This window comes from Trachurus trachurus (genome assembly GCF_905171665.1).
Source record: "Trachurus trachurus genome assembly, chromosome: 21".
Lineage (NCBI taxonomy): Eukaryota > Metazoa > Chordata > Actinopteri > Carangiformes > Carangidae > Trachurus > Trachurus trachurus.
Window position 1 is genome coordinate 23,694,545 of NC_139899.1, and position 18,884 is coordinate 23,713,428.

Sequence of the window (18,884 nt, forward strand, 5' to 3'; positions counted from 1 at the left end):
GATATTCTGTAATTTACTTCATATTGTCAAATATTTCAACTAAAAAGTCCAAAACCAACAACAATGTGATCCTAACAAGGGGTAATAGTAGTGTGTCTTAGAGCAGAGGAGATAATAATCATGTAACTGTATACGCTGTATTCAAGACATTTCTGCACTGATTTACCTTGAATTTGGTGAAGTCTGTGCTGCATACTTCCTCATCCTTCCCTGACATCACCCCACAATACAATATTCATAAATAAGTAACCAGTGGTATAATTATGAAACCTGTGAAACTTAATACAAAGCCCTGGGGCAGGAAGTCAAACCAAGAATCACGAGAGAATCAGGCCAATTTTCAAAATTATAACAATTTTCAAAATAAACCACCACGATTGACAAATACGAGAGGCCAATGTGTGTGTGTTTGTAGCCTGTTTGTGTTTATTTAATCTAAACAGAGCACAAGAGAGATCAACACACACACGCACGCACGCACGCACAGATCAGCTCATTAGCACGCTGCTTCTCTTTATTCATGCACTTTTCTCTAAATTACCGTGTGAATTGTTGTTAAATACAATTCATTAACTTTTTTTTACTACACCGACTCCCTTGGGACTTGGGCCAAAACAGACCTCTGCCGCTGCACTATCTACATGTATACAGTCACATTGTTTACGTTGTGTGTGAAATTTGGTGCACACTTGTGTCCTTTCTATAGCGCGCGTTTGCCCCGGTGCGCATTTGGAAAAAAAAAAAAGCGCGGCGGCAGAAGTCACGAAATGGAAACATTGTAATAACTCCTGTGACATAGCAGCTGCAATATGACCGCTATGGCGGTCTGAGAAATAAATGATCAGAAATCATCTGTGTTTCATTTTGATAAGTTTAAAGGTATAATATGTAGGAATTACCCCCATCTAGCGGTGCTGCAGCATATCTGAACGTATTCTTGATGTTGTGTTCACGTGAAATCAGGCAGACGTCAGACAGACAACAGACGCTGCATGTAACAGGATAAACAAGCGGCTATGTAAACAAGTGGTCCGCCAGCACGAGGCAAAACAACACAGGCGTGACAATATGTTGTCATGGTGATGTCGTATTGTTTACCTGACACACGTTTTCCCGTCTTACTCTCTTCGAGTAAAATGACATCCGGTTGGTTTGCCGCGGCCGTCTGCCTGACTGCACCTGAATGCAACATCAGTGCCCTGTCCTTCCTCACACTACACAGTGGTGACAGTTTTAACAGGCGCTACCTGGAAAACGTTCTCCCTGAGCCGACAGCTCCGGTGAGTTTCCGTGGTTACCTACAGTCACGCTGCCACTGAACGTAAAAAAAATGGCGATGCAACATGGCAGCCTCGGTTCGGTGCGCCCCCCCTTGTATATTTGTAACGACTTGTAACAACTCATTCTAAGGTACGAGAAAGCTTTCATTTGTATGCGGGTGTGATTCGACTTCAGTGAAATACGTATTTATGAAAGCAATATTTGATTTTTGCTAATAAAAAGCCAAATAAGTTACACACTGGGGCTTTAAGCTTCAGAAGCCATTAAACACATATAACACATTTGATTGACAGAGGAGGTCCCGGATCCAATCGGTGAGGTGCCGGCAAGGTGCCAGATCTTGTTCAGGCAGGATCCGGCACAAATCAAGCACTGTATAAATCCACCCTTAAGTTACACAATGATAGAGTGTGGTGACTATTGTAAGTATTGTGTTAAAGCAAACAAATCTTATCAGATATAGGTCTGTGGTGTGTCCAAAACAAACAACAATGTGATCCTAACAAGGGGTAACATGTATATGCTGTATTCAAGACATTTCTGCACTGATTGACCTCGAACACTTCCTCATCCTTCCCTGACATACACTGATTTATAAATAAGTAACCAGCGTTATGAAACCTGTGAAACTTCATACAAAGCCCTGCTAAGAGGTGCGTTTATGCACTATGAGCCGATGTGACTTAAACACCCCACCCCTAGATAAGAATCTGAGCTTTGCTGTTTGACCCTTAGAATTGAGGTGGCATCACGCACTTATGCTGTGTTGACGACTCTTCTGTTCTCCTCGATCGAGCCTAAATAAACTCCTTCAGCATAAGACCTCCAGGACTCTGGTACTTCTTCTTCTTCTTCACCGGCATCACCACAAATTCCTACCTAACAAGAGGTTTGTCTATATATTTTCTTATTCTCTCGTGAGCTCTCTCTTCATCTGTGTCTGATTTTCTAACTATGTTTCGAGGCTTATTTGAGCCCATGTCCGACCATAACGCACATAATTTGTTAACATGCATGTCAATAGACTAATGGGCGGAGTCAGACCCTTTTGTGGAGCTTTTTAGGAGCTCTCGTCCTAATGAGCAACTGAGAACAAATTTCACACTTTTCAATTAAATGAGTGTGTATGGCGTTTGGTCAGAGTGGTGACATCATTGCTAGAGTGCAGGAGAGCCAAAAAAGCGACTGGATCTTTTCTTCTGAAACTGCTACCAAAGCTATACTCTACACACAAGAATTTGTCCACAGGTTGTAGCCACACTTGTCTTCTGGCTAAAAATCTGGTCAAAAACGCAAAGAGAGTTAGAGAATAACCAGGGTCGCCTGCAGTGAGGACTATAGTCTTAACACATGGGACGGGTGCTATACCAACTGAGCTAAACACCACCCCAATCTTAAATATTTTTTAATTGCAGCCTGGGAGGAGCTCAATTTTGTAATTTGCTGGAAAGGGCTTGTCAAAATTCACCAAAAAATAGTCACACGTCACAAAAAAGTCCTCTGCTTACTTGGTGTGGCTCATTTACACTTTCTTTCTTTTTTTAAGCAGTGAGCCTGTTATACAGGTGTTTCTTCTACCTTTCTCTCGTGGAATGCAGCTATAGTCAAGTGGTTAGATCACTGGGCTGATGACTCTAAGGTTGCAGTTTCAAATCTTGCCCCAAGAACTTTGTTAGTGAATCATTCCCCCAGTCTTCCTGTTTATTTCTGATAACTTGCTTCTTGTTATTTAAACTACAGCTGCATCGGACAGTGTTTGATTTATCACGGTATAAAACTCAGTATGTTTTATCTTCTCTGTGGTTGAGAGGTTAGTTTGCCAAGTTGCCAATCATGAGATCCAGGGTTTGATTCCTGCCTTAGCTGTTTGTGTTACATGCCATTCCAGTATGTCTTTGTCAATTTCTACAGCTAATTTAGCATGGCTTCAGCAATGGCTTTCAGCATTCACACGCATTTTCCGTTAGGAAGTGCTTTTCTAGTTGTTGTTCTTCTCCAACCAGGATTTTTTATAACGATTTCCAGATTGAAAATGGTGGATTACAAAGTGACAATATCCACAACCAGTCGTGTCACTGCCACTACTTTCATCAATGTCTTCATAAAGCTGGTGGGCAGAGATGGGCAAAGTGATCGTAAGCGGCTTGTGGGCCTCAAAGGAGCCGCATCCATCGTCACAGGAGCAGTAAGTAGAGAATATCCCACTCTGTTTAAATGTGCAGCATGTTGGCTCATCTCTGCCTATAGGCACATTCAATACCAATTTAGAGAGGCTGATGTAAACTCTGGCCAATTCAGACTTGTGTGTGCAGCAACAGGATTTTTGCAGCTCTGCAACTTCCAGTGACAAAGACGACCAAAGTAACCAAAAGCCCCCATAATCAGCCTCACAATATTGGTATCATATTCAGGGCATGTTTTGTTTGCTCATCTCTTTTCATTAGGGATCCTAATTATTTGGGTGCTACAGCTCAGTTCTTGGTGAGCAAATACATGTCGTCTCCATGTCATGTACACAAACTGTTTCTACCTCCAGGTGTGTACTTCGACTGCGTCCTGCCCTACCTCTCTGGGAAAGCTGGTTCTGATAGAGCTAGACAAACCGCGTCTTCCATTCCTACCAGAGGTGTCATGGTTCCTTACCAAAGTGGAAGTGAAATCTCCCGAGGGAGACACCTACACCTTTCCCATCTACCGCTGGATCACTGACAATGAGGTGCACCGCTTCAGAGAGGCAACAGGTTTGTTGAAAATAGTTTACAGAACATACTGTTCAACAATGGCAGGAGACAATACAGAAAATAACATCCAAAATATTAGCCATTTCAACATTTTAAAATCTTTCTGTTCTTTTCAAGCTCTGAAAATCTTTGAAGACGACCATCATCTTGGACGGTACAATCGGGAGCAGGAACTGAAACAACGAGCAGAGGACTATCGGTGAGAGATCAGAGCGTGTGCATGCGCATCTTGCACCCCAGAGCTAACGTAGATCCAAACCTCACACATATTTGTTTGGATATATCTATCACACATAATGTTATATTAACCATCTTATGACACTGTGACACCTGCCAAGGTTTATTAAAATGTATTACACTATGACATATGTGGCAGTTGTTATACTGAATGTATGAATGTTTGTCAAGATGGCAGCCAGGGTATCTGCAGATTTACTGTTCAAATCCCCTCATAACTCTGTTCATACTATGTTTTAAATTTGCTGTTCCTGTGCTATTTTTCCAGTTGGCATGTGTATGCAGAGGGAATACCTCATTGCATGAAGGCGGATGGGCCTTGTTCGCTGCCTTGTGAGGTCCGCTTCTCCTTCACCAAGGCTAAAGAGTTTCTCTTCACTGCAGCAACGGTGTAAAATTCTCAAAGCTATCTAAATCTTTCAACCTGTCTGCGTATCAAAGTTAGTTAAGGAATCATGACGAAGTGTCTGTTTTTGTTTTCCAGACTGACAGAACTGCACCTGAAGGGACTGGATGATAACAAAAAGAGGTGGACTGATCTTGAGGCCATCAACCGGGTATTCCGCTGCAAACGGACGAAAATATCAGGTGCTGTGCAATTGCAACAGGAAACAGGATAATAAAATACTTGATACTGTATGTATAATACTTTACATTCACCAGTATTCCTTTACGCCAACTAAGAAATATTCAAAAGTTATTATCCCTGTGATAAGATTAATACTGAATAATCTATTGGCCCCTTTACTTGCCTCCTTAAATGGATAAAAATACGCAGGAGGAAACATTGGTCAAAACATGAAGAAATTTCACCATAATTTTCAGATTTGCTAATGAGAAAACTATTGACTGTAGTAAATTGCAAACAATCAAGACTCAGAGCTGTCCTTGAAAAAAGTATAAATAACACCTCATACCAGACTGCAGTCTGTGAAACACATTGTTTATCATATCCTCGTTGTCCCAGTTAAGATAATGAAAATGACATTAAAATTTGCTCTTTCTCCAGAATATGTCCAACAACACTGGAGGGAGGATGCTCTCTTCGCCTACCAGTTTCTAAATGGTGTGAACCCCATGTTGATTCAACGCTGCAAGGTCCTGCCCAGAAATTTCCCTGTCACTGATGACATGGTCTTCCTCAGGGGTCAGTGTAGCTTGGCAGATGAAATTAAGGTAAGTGTTTCATACTGACTCAAAAACTTAGTAATAGTAACTCAGTATGCAAATTTCATATCCAAGCAATATAGGTGAAAGTCAAGTAATTTCTTGTCCCCACTAAAAAATCAAACAGAATGGCAACATCTACCTGTGTGACTACAAGCGTTTGGATGGACTTGAACCAAACATCATTAATGGGAAGAAGCATTACCTCATGGCTCCCCTCGTTCTGCTCCACAAAACACCTGATGACAAGTTGATGCCAATTGCTATTCAGGTGAGATAAGCGAGATTAATATGGTTGATATTAAGGGTGGAAATTAGAGTATTGATTAAGGTGGATATCGCTGAAAGGTGAGATGTTGGCTCAGCTGCTTCAGGAGGCATTTGCTTTGATAAATGTGCCCTAAAGAAAGACACTAGGATCTTTTGCAACTAGCAGCTACTGTGGCTAGTATTCTTAGTATCCTCTCTGCTGGTATTGGATCAATGAGGGTGAATTAACTGTGATCCTCTGTCTGCACCCTATAGCTGAAGCAGACACCAGCACCTGACAATCCAATCTTTGTCCCTGCTGATTCTGAGTACGACTGGTTGATGGCCAAGATTTTTGTGAGAAGTGCAGATTTCAGCGAGCATCAACTCAACGTCCACCTGCTGCGCACTCACCTGCTGGCTGAAGTTTTTGCAGTGTCACTGCTGCGCAACGTGCCCATGGTGCATCCGCTGTACAAGGTAACTGAATGGGAGAGTGAAGAATTGACCGTAATTTGCTGTTTGTTTTTCTACCTACTGAATTTGATGAACTGTAATTGTATCTGCTACACGGGTAGAGGCATCAAGATTTCTGACTTGGTCGACAAGTACTATTGTGAATAACAGAGTTCCCTCTTTCCCTCAGTTGCTCATTCCTCACGCACGCTACAGTCTGCAGATCAACTTCTTGGCTCGACAGCGTCTAATATCTGAGGAGGGATTTTTTAACCGGGTAAGAATGACACCTTCAGTGAACCATTACTTGCACATTAGGGTGTTTATTTTTTTTCTTCAGTATCACGACTACTGTTTGTTTGTTGTTCACTACATTGCTTTCATATGTGCTTGTTCTCTAGTTTGCATCCTCTGGTGGAGAGGCAATGCTGAAAATCCTGAAGCGATCGCTGTCATCAGTGACCTACAGCTCCCTCTGTATGCCAGAAGACATTGCTGAGCGTGGACTTCAGGATGTGCCAAACTACTACTACAGGGATGATGGACTGCGGCTTTGGGATATCATCTTCAGGTACTTTTGGCAGTTTCCATTCAGCATTTTCTGTATACAAGATGGAGACTTATGCTACACCTTGGTTGGGTTAATTTGCCTTGGTTGGGTTAATTTGTATGAATTCAGAGACCTAAAAAGTGCAGTGAGGTGAAAAACACAGTTTGTACAATGTGTGTCAGATGATGGTTATAGGTAGCTTTGGAGATCTCAGCTTTTAACTTAAAACTTACTTTAAAGTTATGTTGTCCACTCTCTCAGCCATGGCACCAACTTCCCAAAAAACACCATTCCCTAATGTCTTGAACTAAAGGAATAGACACTACAAGTCAAGTAGAAATGTGTTTTACAGTACTTCTCCACATTTCTCAAAGGTTTGTGGAGGGAATACTCAGCTACTACTACAAGAATGACGCTGAGGTCCAGAAAGACTCTGAGCTGCAGAAGTGGATTGAGGACATTTTTGAACACGGATTCCTTTCTCAAGCAGAGACAGGTGGGGTTAAAGCAGCACTAAGTAACTTTTCAACCTTCATAAAATATTTTCATAACTTTTGTGATGATACATCGACTTACACCAAGTTGAATGACACCTCTGTCGTGGTCTGAGGGGGTCTGTATCTCTTTCTCTGGCACTAAGCAGCTTTGAGGAGCATGGTAGGAACCCGGCTCTCACTTTACTTTCACTTTCACTTTTGCGAGTCACAACAAGGGGGGAACAGGCAAAACAGCACTTTAGCAATGGATTATGTTTGTGTTTTCACTTTGAAATGATCCACTGGAAACAGAAACTTAGTTTTGATGTCTTCTGTTAATTTGAATGCAGGATATTTACAGGGCTTCATGCTAGTGTTCATGGGAAATGGAGTCTTCCTTCAGGCAAAACACTACCGCTTTGGTCCACAGGCGCCGCCAAACTCAACCAAAACTGAAAGTTCTTTAGTACTGCTTTAAAAGAAAAAATGGTCCTATACATGTTGGCTACATAGACTGTGTTTACATATTTGACATCAATCATGACTCAGACTTAACTTTTACTTTGCTGTCTAATTCTTAGGAATTCCTCAGAGATTTACCACGGTGGCTGAGCTGATCAAGTTTGTAACCATGGTGATCTTCACTGGCTCAGCCCAGCATGCAGCTGTGAATGCTGGACAGGTGAATCCTTTTAATTTACTGATTATTCAATTAAGGTGTGGCTGTAATTTTTTGGATGGGTTGAAGAGTCCTCTGAGTTTTTCTCTTTACTGGAGAGAGATAGATGAATGCTGGCCACATTTGACCTTGAGGGTAACTTTTAGGAAACAAAGCCAAAACTCTACAAGCAGCAGGACTTTGAGTCTGTACTTGCTGGTGCTCCCAGGTAAATACAGCAAATGCTGAAATGCTCAAGGACAATGCCAACAATGCATTATGATTTTTATTTTAACATTTCATAATTAACACAAAAGACAAAATACAACTGAGGCTTATTGTAATGACAGGTGAAGGTACTAAGCAGAAGTAAGCGATCCGGTCGTTTTGGGTAATGCTGCGTTCCAGGCAGGCTTTTGAAACCGTAAATTACAGCATCAAGTCACGACTTACGACTTTGTAGCGTTTCAGGCAGAGGCAACCCACTCGTGTTTTTCCGACCTGTTTTACCTGTGAAAGTCACTATAACGGCCACTTGTAACTTCTGACCCGTTAACTCGTACCAGATTGAACTGGTACGACTTCACAGGTCGGAAAAACACGAGTTACGAGTTGCCTTGAACGCACCATAACAGTCCTCGTCCCTACGTCACCACATTCAGGCGCATCCCTTGGCTGCACACACAGCCCTGCATGCCGTTCTCTCTCCTCATTGGATAAAACTTGTAGGATACGAGAAAAGTTTTCTCCTCGGCTCAGAGCAGAGCAGAGGGACTGAGAGACCCGTGTTTCGGTCCAAACACTCTATGTAAGTGATTGCTGTCGGAAGAAATAACTATTTAAGACTTATACTGTATTAACATAAAAATATCGCTTGCTTCTGCTTTAATTTGGCTCCAGTGGTGATACCAGTGAAAAAACATGGACGTGTAAACCAAACTTAATGCCAATCCAGCCCTGAAAGATTTCTATCAGAACAAATAGTACCTAGTAGTGGAGATACAGGAAAAATCAGGGGATTGTGAAATAGCATTCATCCTCTGGGGACCATGAATGTCTCTGTCCCAAAATATTATGACCATCCATCCATTGTTGAAATATTTTAGTGTGCGCTCATCCCTCAAATCATTCTAACCAGTCCTCCATTAAATATCTGTTTATCGTAGTATGACTATGGTGGCTGGATGCCCAACACTCCCATCGCCCTACAACTCCCTCCACCAACAGCAAAGGGGACAACAAGCGAGGCCACGATGCTGCAGACTTTCCCTGATGTCAACACAACAGTTCAGGGCATGGCCATCATGTGGCTACTGAGCAAGCAGTCTTCAGACTTTGTAAGTTTTTAAGACTACTTTGAAAGGTTACATACTGTAAACATTACATTACATTGAATGTTGGTGAACAAAAAATAAAATGAACCATTGTTCTTTAGGTTCAGCTTGGCCAGTACAATGAAGACCATTTCACTGAGGAGGTTCCCCGCAAGCTGATCAAGCTCTTCCAGGGAGAACTTGAAGTGCTGAGCACAGCCATCAAAGTCCGAAACAGGGGCCTGGAAATCCCATACACATACTTGGATCCAGAGGAAGTAGAAAACAGTGTTGCCATTTGAAGCTCAGAGGGTGTGACCCCCTCAGCTGTTGGTCAATTTTAGATATGATAAAAAGATAAAGATATGATGTGAATCTGCTACGCTGAAGAGTTTGTCACATCGTTGTACCACATGTTCATTGAACAAAAATGTTTGATTGTTTTTGTCTCAACTCAAATGTTAATCAAACTGTTATTTTTCCTGACCAATGCAGTGTATGTGTGTTGTCTAGTAGCTGTGGGCTGTGAAACTGTGAAACCAAGCGTAGATTGCCAAAGACGAGATAACTCGACTTAGGCGTTTTTTAATTGCAACGTAATGCTGAATGTCCTAATCCTCTGTGAAGATCAGTCTTGAAAAAAAAAATTCACCAACAAATGCACCATTTACTATTTGCTAAAAAAAAAAGCAGAAACTTAAACAGGTTTACATTCAGTAAGAACCAATAAGATGGAGACTGTGTGTTACAGACAGGGTGGGAAAGTCCTGAGAAATAAATGAACACACACTTAGTTAGGAAAAATTATTTCTCATATGACAAAGACTGAGACATTTCTTTCTTGTCTGATGAAGCTTTCTGCTTGTCAGCTGCATCTCATTCATTAGTTCAATGCTCATGGAAAAAAAATGCAAGTCTGCATTTCTGCATGTAATTAAAGCCTTAAATTACACTACATATGATGACACAATGAGAGCAAACATGCTTGTTTACGTCTTGAAGACTCAAATTGACGTGGCTCTGTATTTTTTGCCTGATACGACTCTTTAAGTGCAGTATAAGCTGAACCTGAAACTAAAAGAGAATTGCCGACTTCCTTTCCCAAAGCAAAATATACAAAGAGGTCTGTATGCGAACACCGCCAAGCCTGCAGTTTCACAGGAGATAAAAGCAATCAGACGGTAAAGTGGAGCCACGATTCTTGGCTGAAAAAACAAAAAATAAAAAAGATGTTTGTTTTAAACTTAAGGATTAAATAGATTAGATGAGTTACAGGCGACTGTTGTTGGGAAAAGATTAGAAGCAGCAGTTTAGTGAGGAGTCAGTGACCAGGAGCTGGTCCAAGTTCATGTATGTCATGTGATCTTCACCGTCCAGACAGACCTGGGAGGGAGGGACACCTCGGTCTGGCTTAACAGACAGACAGAGAGTTGAAGATATCATGATGCCGCCACGGCCCTATGACTTCACTCAAACATTAACATGCAGCGCGCTCTGTATGGATCTGATGGTGACAGATTTATTGGGGTGTTTGTTTCTCTTTACTGGAACACATTAGAGGACGTTCACGTCCATTTAGCTGAACATTTAACACACGTCTCTCAGCTATGAACATCAGTAAACCCACAAACCCATGGGTATTTTTCATAGCTAATGGTATGGGATAAAGAAGACAAAGTAAAGAGCATCACCAATGAAGATAGCTTTTAGAGTCTGTGCATGTTTATTTAATAAAGATAAACAACACCCTCACATTACAGCTGAATGCCACCAGTTTTAGGTCTTTATTGGTTAAATATTTAAAACCAGATCTGATCAATCAATGGAAAACCAGCACACAGCTGCTGCGCATAAATTATTAGGGAAAAATCTTGGATGCAGTGCAGTTATTAAGACACGTTAACACGCAGATGTGAGAACAGCTGTAATGCAATGGAACCAAACTTCTCATTAGTCTGAATATAAATTGAACCTGGCCCAAATGTGGTCCTGTTTGGACCCAGGTTGGGGAAAAGGAACGAAGTGAATCTGCGAAAGCGTCTACCTCATAGTCATCATGTTTCTGTCTACATAGTGCACTGACTATGCACCGAGTGAGCTCACACTTGAATGAAAAGGCCCACAACAAGGCTGACAGACAGCACTGCTTCAATTAAACCATTAACAAACTGCCAACTGCAGCATATTTAAGCTGAGATCTTGGCCTCATGATCCAAACCTCATTTTGGAAGACGCACATTTGGTAACACTTAATCCAAGCAGCCTTATAGCAGAACGCGGCTCTATACAGTATATATTCTACTTTCAACTAGGCATAAAGCCCCAAGAGTGTGTGTCTGTGTGTGTTTGTGTGTCTCTGTGTGTGTTTGTGTGGTGTAATGGGTGGTCCTTGATCCATTAGGTGCCATTTAAATTGGCTAATTGACTGTGTGAAAACACCTCAGCTGGCATCACTGTGAGTGGTTTGGCATGTAAAGAGATACTCCGCTCTGTTCCTCTAAAAAGACAAGTGCGTCATGTTTATCCTGATGAAGGGCACAGAGACACTGAACACACAGAGACATCCTTTCAACCTGTATTTAAAGTGTGAGACAGGACACATATGTTGATAAATACTCACTAGAGCTACATAATTTGTAATTGTGTGTGGGTGTAGCTTTGCTTGTTCTCGTCCTCAATGATGCATCTATAAGATCTATAGGTTTGGGCCTCTACAAGCCCAGCAGGCACAGGACATTAACATAACGTCCGAGAATCAACATTAGGTAATTGGCATTGTGATGTTTAGCAGATGTTTGGTTTTGCTCATGTCTAGAATATCTGTGTTACATACATCTGTGTTTTATATCAGCCTGTGTGTATATTATATCGTACATGTCTGACATGTCTGCGTGATGCCCCCAGTGGTTCTAACTGCCAACTTAAAACCACAGAAAACTTTGAATTATTTAAAAGAAGGAAGTAAAACTTTTACTGGACCCTGTACTTTCACTGGTAAATATTTGATCCAGCTGCTGAAACACAACAGTGTTGGTGATGTACACATTTTAAAGAGTGGAGTTGGGAGTGACTCACACACGCACACATGTTCTTGCTCCTGCTATTCTACTGTCTGTCTAAGTAAAACATCACTGGATGCACTGGCAGGCAAAGTGTTTTTTACTTTTTAATTTTCCCACTGACACGAACACATCACAACAAATATTATTAATGTGACCCAAGATACAGATATCGGTGCCAAACACTTGGGTGTATAGTCATTTTAACTCTCATTTGAGTCCACAAGACGATTCAAATTACACACAGGAGTTGGCATTTTAGAATTGCCTGACTCCGCCTCCTTCTTGGCTAATCCAAAAATGGGCGGGGCATGTGTGAAGTCAAGACTTCAGGGCATACCAGGTTGCGGCAGGCATACGCTCACCCATCTGTCATTCAATGCAACAGACCCTCAACTATACAGAACTTTAAGCCTCAATAAAACTTAAACAGCTGAGTTGTATAAAAAAATAAATTCTATTTTAACATGGGAGTCTGTGGAGATTGACTCGCTTTTGGAGAGAGCCTCATGTGGCCATTCAAGGAAGTGCAGTCTTTTCACTTGCATGGTGGGTTCATTTTTCAGCCCTGGATGTTACCTCTTGACTCCTACATACACATATGTGTCTTTGTCTCACTGACTGAACATCTGCTGGTGACAGGTTGATCCCTGAAAATATAACCCCCTGTGACTCCCTGTTCTTTTGTTAGACCACTACTATCAATCCTATCTTGACCTCTGTGGTATAAAAGACCCACTGAGCTGTTCGACACGCTCAAGCACATTTATTTTTAATTCACTGTTTTTTAAATCTTTATTTCCTTCCTCGTCTCTTTCAGGGGGGAAAAAAGGGTGTTTTCACAGTCTTTGTTTTGCTCACCACTACCTGCAAAAAGCAAGATCTTCTGAATCCATCTCGTGTTTTCTTTTCATCTTTCATCCAATTTTTTCTCTCCCCTGGATTCAGGCTGTGGTATAAATTTTCATGAGTCTCCATCTGCTCATAATAAATACATTGACAGTATATTTTTCAGGAATTCAAGTGTGACAAATCCAGCACGTCTTTTCTCGAGTCTGTTTACATCTCTGTTAGTGTATTTGTATGCGTCTCTCTTCTCTGTTACAGTCTGACCTCTGGGCAGTTTGAATATCCCCCCCATGTCTGGCCTAAAAACATTCATTACTCTGACGGCCAAGCCCCTCTGTCTTACATGTATGAACACACACACACACACACATGCAGAAAACCATTCGGGGCAGAGGTCTCAGGTCACTCTGGTTGAATGGACAATCATCTGCTGTGACCAATAGAAAGTGAGGTTGTGTGATTAAGTGTTTGGGGTGGGGCTCACTTGAGGCCTCTTGAATCAAAACCTATTTACCTTCAATTGAAAGCTCAAAGATGCTTCAGAAACACACACACACACTCACACACAGCATCTGTAGGCAGCAGAGAGGACAGGCTGCAATTTGCATTTTCCCCATCATCACGTCACGTCACACCACTGCTGGTGCTTGAAATTCTTGCAACTGCAATTTCCAACTTCTAATCTTTAAACCTGAGAGATAAGAAAATTGCACTTAATAAATGCTAATTCACAGAGGAAAGTTTGTTTTTTTTAGCAGTTTTTTTTTGTGTGACTGCAAGAGCCACTTGCTCCACTTCCCAGACTGGTTTTAATCTTAAACACTGCAAAAAAAAAAACCTCACTGTAAGTCAATGAGATAATCTACAATGTTACACAACATTTTTAAATCTCGTTGTAGTTGTTAGGAAACAGTTCTCTTGCAGCAGTTTAGCAGCTTGCAACCTGAAAGTTTTAACTAGATAAAATGTTTTGGTTAAGATTTTGTCTTTTATTAAAAATGCAGTCCTATATAGCAAACTCCACATCTTCATAAGTTATTCTAGTGCAGGATGATGCTTATGTTAAAGACACAGCAGCTTGTATAGAGACATTTTTGAAGCGTACACTGTAGATGTCAGGCACATGGTTGGCTTTTATTTACCACCACAGAGACCCGGGGCCCTGCTTGATCCTGCTGGAGCTGTTAACATGCGGACCACCTACAGTGGGGAAAATAAGTATTTGATCCCTGCTGATTTTTGCCCTTATTTCATTTGATCAAATGTACATTCATTTATAACCTTTACATGATGATATTATTTCCAGATTTTTTGTTGATATTCTGTCTCTCTATGTTAAAATAAAGTTACCATATAAACTATACAGAGTAGACTGTCCATTTCTTCTTCAAATCAGCAGGAGATCAAATATCTGTATAGTCACAATATCTCATTTTACAAAAATATTTTAGATTTGAAAGGACCTTCTCACAAACATGAATGTACTGTGTTTGTTTTCAAATCTTATTTGCAGTCGAATATTATTTGTATTATTTATATTTTGATGTTTCCGCTTTTCAAAGCAATTACATTTGTTCTGTTTTTGTTACTGTTATAAATACACAACCTGAAAAACGTAAACTTTTTTATAATGCAAACTGCAACTTGTATGTTGAAATTTGGTTAAAGAAAAACAAACAAGTCTTGATACAAGCAAGATAAAACAAATGCTTCATCCTGAACTGCCACTGCGACAACACTGACATTTCAGTGCTTGTTATATTTAAACATATTTTATAGTGTCCATTTCAGAACAGACTCTCTGCCATTGGAGTTGCTTCAGTAGAGTGTGACCTCGATCAGACTGATGGAGGTTTTTAGGGCCTATCAGTCTGTCTCCAGGGGGCTTATAGCTGGTCTGAGCCGGGGTCAAGGGTCAGGGGTTAAGACCACCTGTGTAAACATGAACGTGCTCTACACCAAAACCTAAATATACTTCTGTGGAGGCTGCAGACAAGGGTCGACTGATGCTGCGTTCACCTTTGCAATGAACACATGAGTGCGCACACACACACACACACACACTGAGGACAAAAACATTCAGCCACACACGGAGCTGCTCAGATAAATGAGGATTTTCTGCTTTCACATCTTTGGAAAAATCTGTCACCACAGCAGTTCACATCTATCTGCCCCCGTCCTTGACAAATAAACAGAGGCTGCTACTTTCACCAAATCTCTCTGTGGGATGTGGACAACATGTTTTCTCATTGTCTTATACAAAGTATCACAACTGCTGTTAAGACAAAGAACGAGTGCTGGAAGGAGACTTTCAATAATGTCAGAGATCATCAACAGAGTCCTGCCATGTCTTTAAAACGTTCTCTCGGTTTATTTTGTCAAGGTCCCTCAAGCAACAGATACTCCCCGAATGGCAATAAAGGCTTGACACACAGTAAGTCATCCAGCTGCTTAGTAATCTGAAGTCTCAGCTTTTCCTTTTGGGCAAACATCACAGATACTGCAGCAGCGGATGATTAATGAAAGCTCTGAAGGCGTTTAGGGGCAGATTCAGGAGGCTCATCCAGCCACACAACACCCGTCAACACACATCTGGAGACGGAGCACAATTCATCCAGGGGAAGGGGAAAAATAAGATGAACTAGCAGCATGTATGGGAGCACAGGCGTGGGAGAAAGTCACTACTAAGTGACATTACATGACAGGAAGTCCTGATATTACAAAATGACAGATGAAAACCAAGGTGAAAATGCAACAACCATTCACTCTGTGTTATAGTTTCTACATGGGTGTATTAATGTGATGATACTGCAGCCACCTACTACAGAAGAAAAGCAGTGTTTGATGACTGTGTTCAAGTTTAGAAATCTTTCCAAAGCTGGTTTATAGTTAGTGGTTATGTCCATTTTAAATGTTTATAAATAAAAGTGTGAGAACAAAATCCAAATGACAAAAAACTGTTTTGTATGTGCCAACATTCAAGAGATATACAGTAGCTGGTATCTAATGTCTACCTTCACTAAACAACACAGGTGAGTTATATCTTAACAACTCCTGCAGTCATTTTTACTACAAACATTTCTGAACCGACAATAGCTTTAATGTTTGTTCTATGTAATATGTAGACAACTAATAAAGTACTATTGCTTTGGGGTGTAGCAGTAAAATCTCATAGACAATAATTACTTAATTGCCATTAATATGAAGCAGCCCTTTAAACCACAGTCACAAACAGCTCTGTTGTGGTCAGATTTCACTTTAAGTATTTAGTCGGTTTGTAGTCAGGTTCTTTTCATCTGTGAAAATTTACTGCTAATGTGACAAACACAATATAAACAATTGTTTGTCCGGTTACACAAAGTAAACAAACACCTACCAGCCGCTTCAGTCACTTCTAAAAAAAAAGGTCTTTACAGTGAGGACGGGTAAAGTCCTAAATCACACGATGACTTTGAGTAAAGTAGCTCGAGTGCAGTTGTGTCTTTCTATTTGTGGTCACACACTTTCCTTTTTGTGTGTTTTTTTTGTGCCAGTGCACGTGTCGTTCCCTCTCTGACCTCCAGTAATGACGGAGACAATAGTGGGCAGAAGCTCATCTGATACGGGAATGACACAGGAAACGTGAGGGGAAAGACCAAACCAGACACTGCTGAATCTCTCGATACGTGTGTGTGTGTATGTGTGTGTGTGTGTGTGTGTGTGTGTGTGTGTATGTGTGTGTGTGTGTGTGTGTGTGTGTATGTGTGTGTATGTGGTCCTATACTTCCTGACTTGCGGGTGTGGTGCGGGTGGGATAATGCAGCTTCCTGTGGACCAGATTAATGGGCTAATATTGGATATAATCCTCCCATTGTGCAAGGGTTAGAGACCTGGCAGCCAGTGTAGGCAGAGGTCACAACCTCTGCAAACACACATCTACACACACACACACACACACACACACACACACACACACACACACACACACACACACACACACACACACACACACACACACACACACACACACACACACACACACACACACACACACACACACACACACACACACACACACACACACACACACACACACAAACACACTCACACAACTAGACTGATTATCTGAAATGTGCATCCTTCCCAAAGCTTACATTTGTGCTCCATTTTTTACTTTTCCTAATTTCCCTGTAGTGCTAATGATTGATTTTATCCCATGTGATCGATTAATGGATGAAGTGTTTAGTCTGTAAAATATCAAGAAATAGAGAAAAAGATCTCTTCTTGTGTTTCATTTTGTCAGACAAAGAGTTTAAAACAGTTTACAGAAATATAAAACAGAGAGAAGCAGACAATCGTAATAAATGAGGCTGAGAACTATTTGTTTAAAGATGATTAATCGCTATTTGATTAATTATCCATTGTCTATTATTTTCTTAACAATTGACTCATTGTTAATTACTAATCAAATGTGAAAAATATGAAGTGTTTAGCTGTAATAAGGAGGGAGGAGAACCCACATAATCAGTCATGCAGCTCGCCATGAATCCTCCCTAAAACCTGTTTTAGGCCTTAAGGAGCAATAAGCACACGACACACACATACGCACACACTCACACACACACACACACACAGGCTCAGGACCAGGACTTTATCTCCTTAATACACACTGACAAAATAAATCCATGAACAGGGGAGGATTGTGTGTGTATATGTGTGTGCGTGTGTGCATGAGTCACTGTTAACAATGTTTCAAGTCACCAGTGGTTTACTTACTGCTCGTTGAGGACAGGGGACTGTAGTCAGACCTGCAGTGGACAACAGAAGACGAGACAAAGAGGACGGCAGAGGGGATGTGTGGACACAGAGAGAATGAGAGGGGAGAAGATGGGGGGAGAGAGGAGAGAGAAAGAGAGGACAAGAAACAGAGAGAGGAGACAGGAGTTTATATTACAGCATGAAGTGCAATCAACATGATTTACAGGACGACACACTCCTATTTCAAATAAAGTGCTGACATCTGGCTAAATAGTAGGAGAGGTCCAACTGGAGAGGAAAGGTCACCAAAAATGCACTCAGACATTTCACTGCGGTTTCTGTCTGAAGGGATAAAACACAGGGACATTCACTCCGAGTGCTGTTTGTAATAAGTGCTGCTGTTCATACTCACACTTCTCTGTGACCAAGTACAGGTCTCAGACACTTGTAATATACCTGGGTATTTTTATTTCATAACAAATTCCACTACACTTCAGAGATAAAAGCTTTTGACTTTTATGTAACTGCTGTGCTTACCACTCGGTTTACATATTAAGTTCTTACAAAGGCTACTTATAAAATATGGGGCATCAATGCAGAATTAAAGGACCAATAAGATCGAATGTACTTCAAATCAGCTCCAGACTTTTCAGTGTGGTGATTGATGATACAGAAGAGTTTAACAAACTGCAGGTACAGGTACAGATAGCTACCTGGCTATCTACCTATATCTCTGGCACTTACAACTCCTCATACTGATTCAGCTAATTAATAAAGTAGGATATACATAATAAAGTAGCTGATTTATGTATATCTATTCAAAAGTGAGCATTAGGGTCAACCATCCTGGAAAAATGTGTAAACACATTGTTGGAATAACTGGAGGTTTTCTCATTTTTCCCATTCCCATGATGTTGCCTGAATGCAGCATGAATAGAGAAGTCAGGAGGCCTAGCTTTTCCGAAAAGCTCACTAGTTGAACTACAGTGTATTTTGTTTCTTTGATGTGAACACAAAGAGAAATACTACAATAACAGTTTGTGGTTTTATGATTTATATCTCATGCAACCATTCGTCAAGAAATGGCAACAAAGAGCCAAACTCCTTCCCT

General features: G+C 41.0%; 2 protein-coding genes across 2 annotated transcripts in view; one reads left to right on the forward strand and one right to left on the reverse strand.

Annotated features, from left to right (window-relative positions):
• The window catches only part of fam124a (family with sequence similarity 124 member A), a 37,493-nt gene that overhangs the window by 14,470 nt on the left and 4,139 nt on the right, over nt 1-18,884 (reverse strand). The window contains exon 2 of the mRNA XM_083996670.1: nt 17,792-17,823. Within this exon, the coding sequence (XP_083852796.1) occupies nt 17,792-17,823 (32 nt within the window). The remainder of the gene's footprint in view (nt 1-17,791; nt 17,824-18,884) is intronic.
• Nucleotides 3,042-9,472, forward strand: LOC311004560 (polyunsaturated fatty acid lipoxygenase ALOX15B-like). Its single transcript, XM_083996671.1, has 14 exons — nt 3,042-3,466; nt 3,818-4,022; nt 4,140-4,221; nt 4,528-4,650; nt 4,744-4,847; nt 5,269-5,435; nt 5,554-5,697; nt 5,952-6,155; nt 6,322-6,408; nt 6,533-6,702; nt 7,056-7,177; nt 7,739-7,839; nt 8,982-9,152; nt 9,251-9,472. Exons 1-14 carry the CDS (start codon nt 3,203-3,205, stop codon nt 9,428-9,430), a joined length of 2,124 nt encoding a protein of 707 aa, XP_083852797.1. The 5' UTR covers nt 3,042-3,202; the 3' UTR covers nt 9,431-9,472.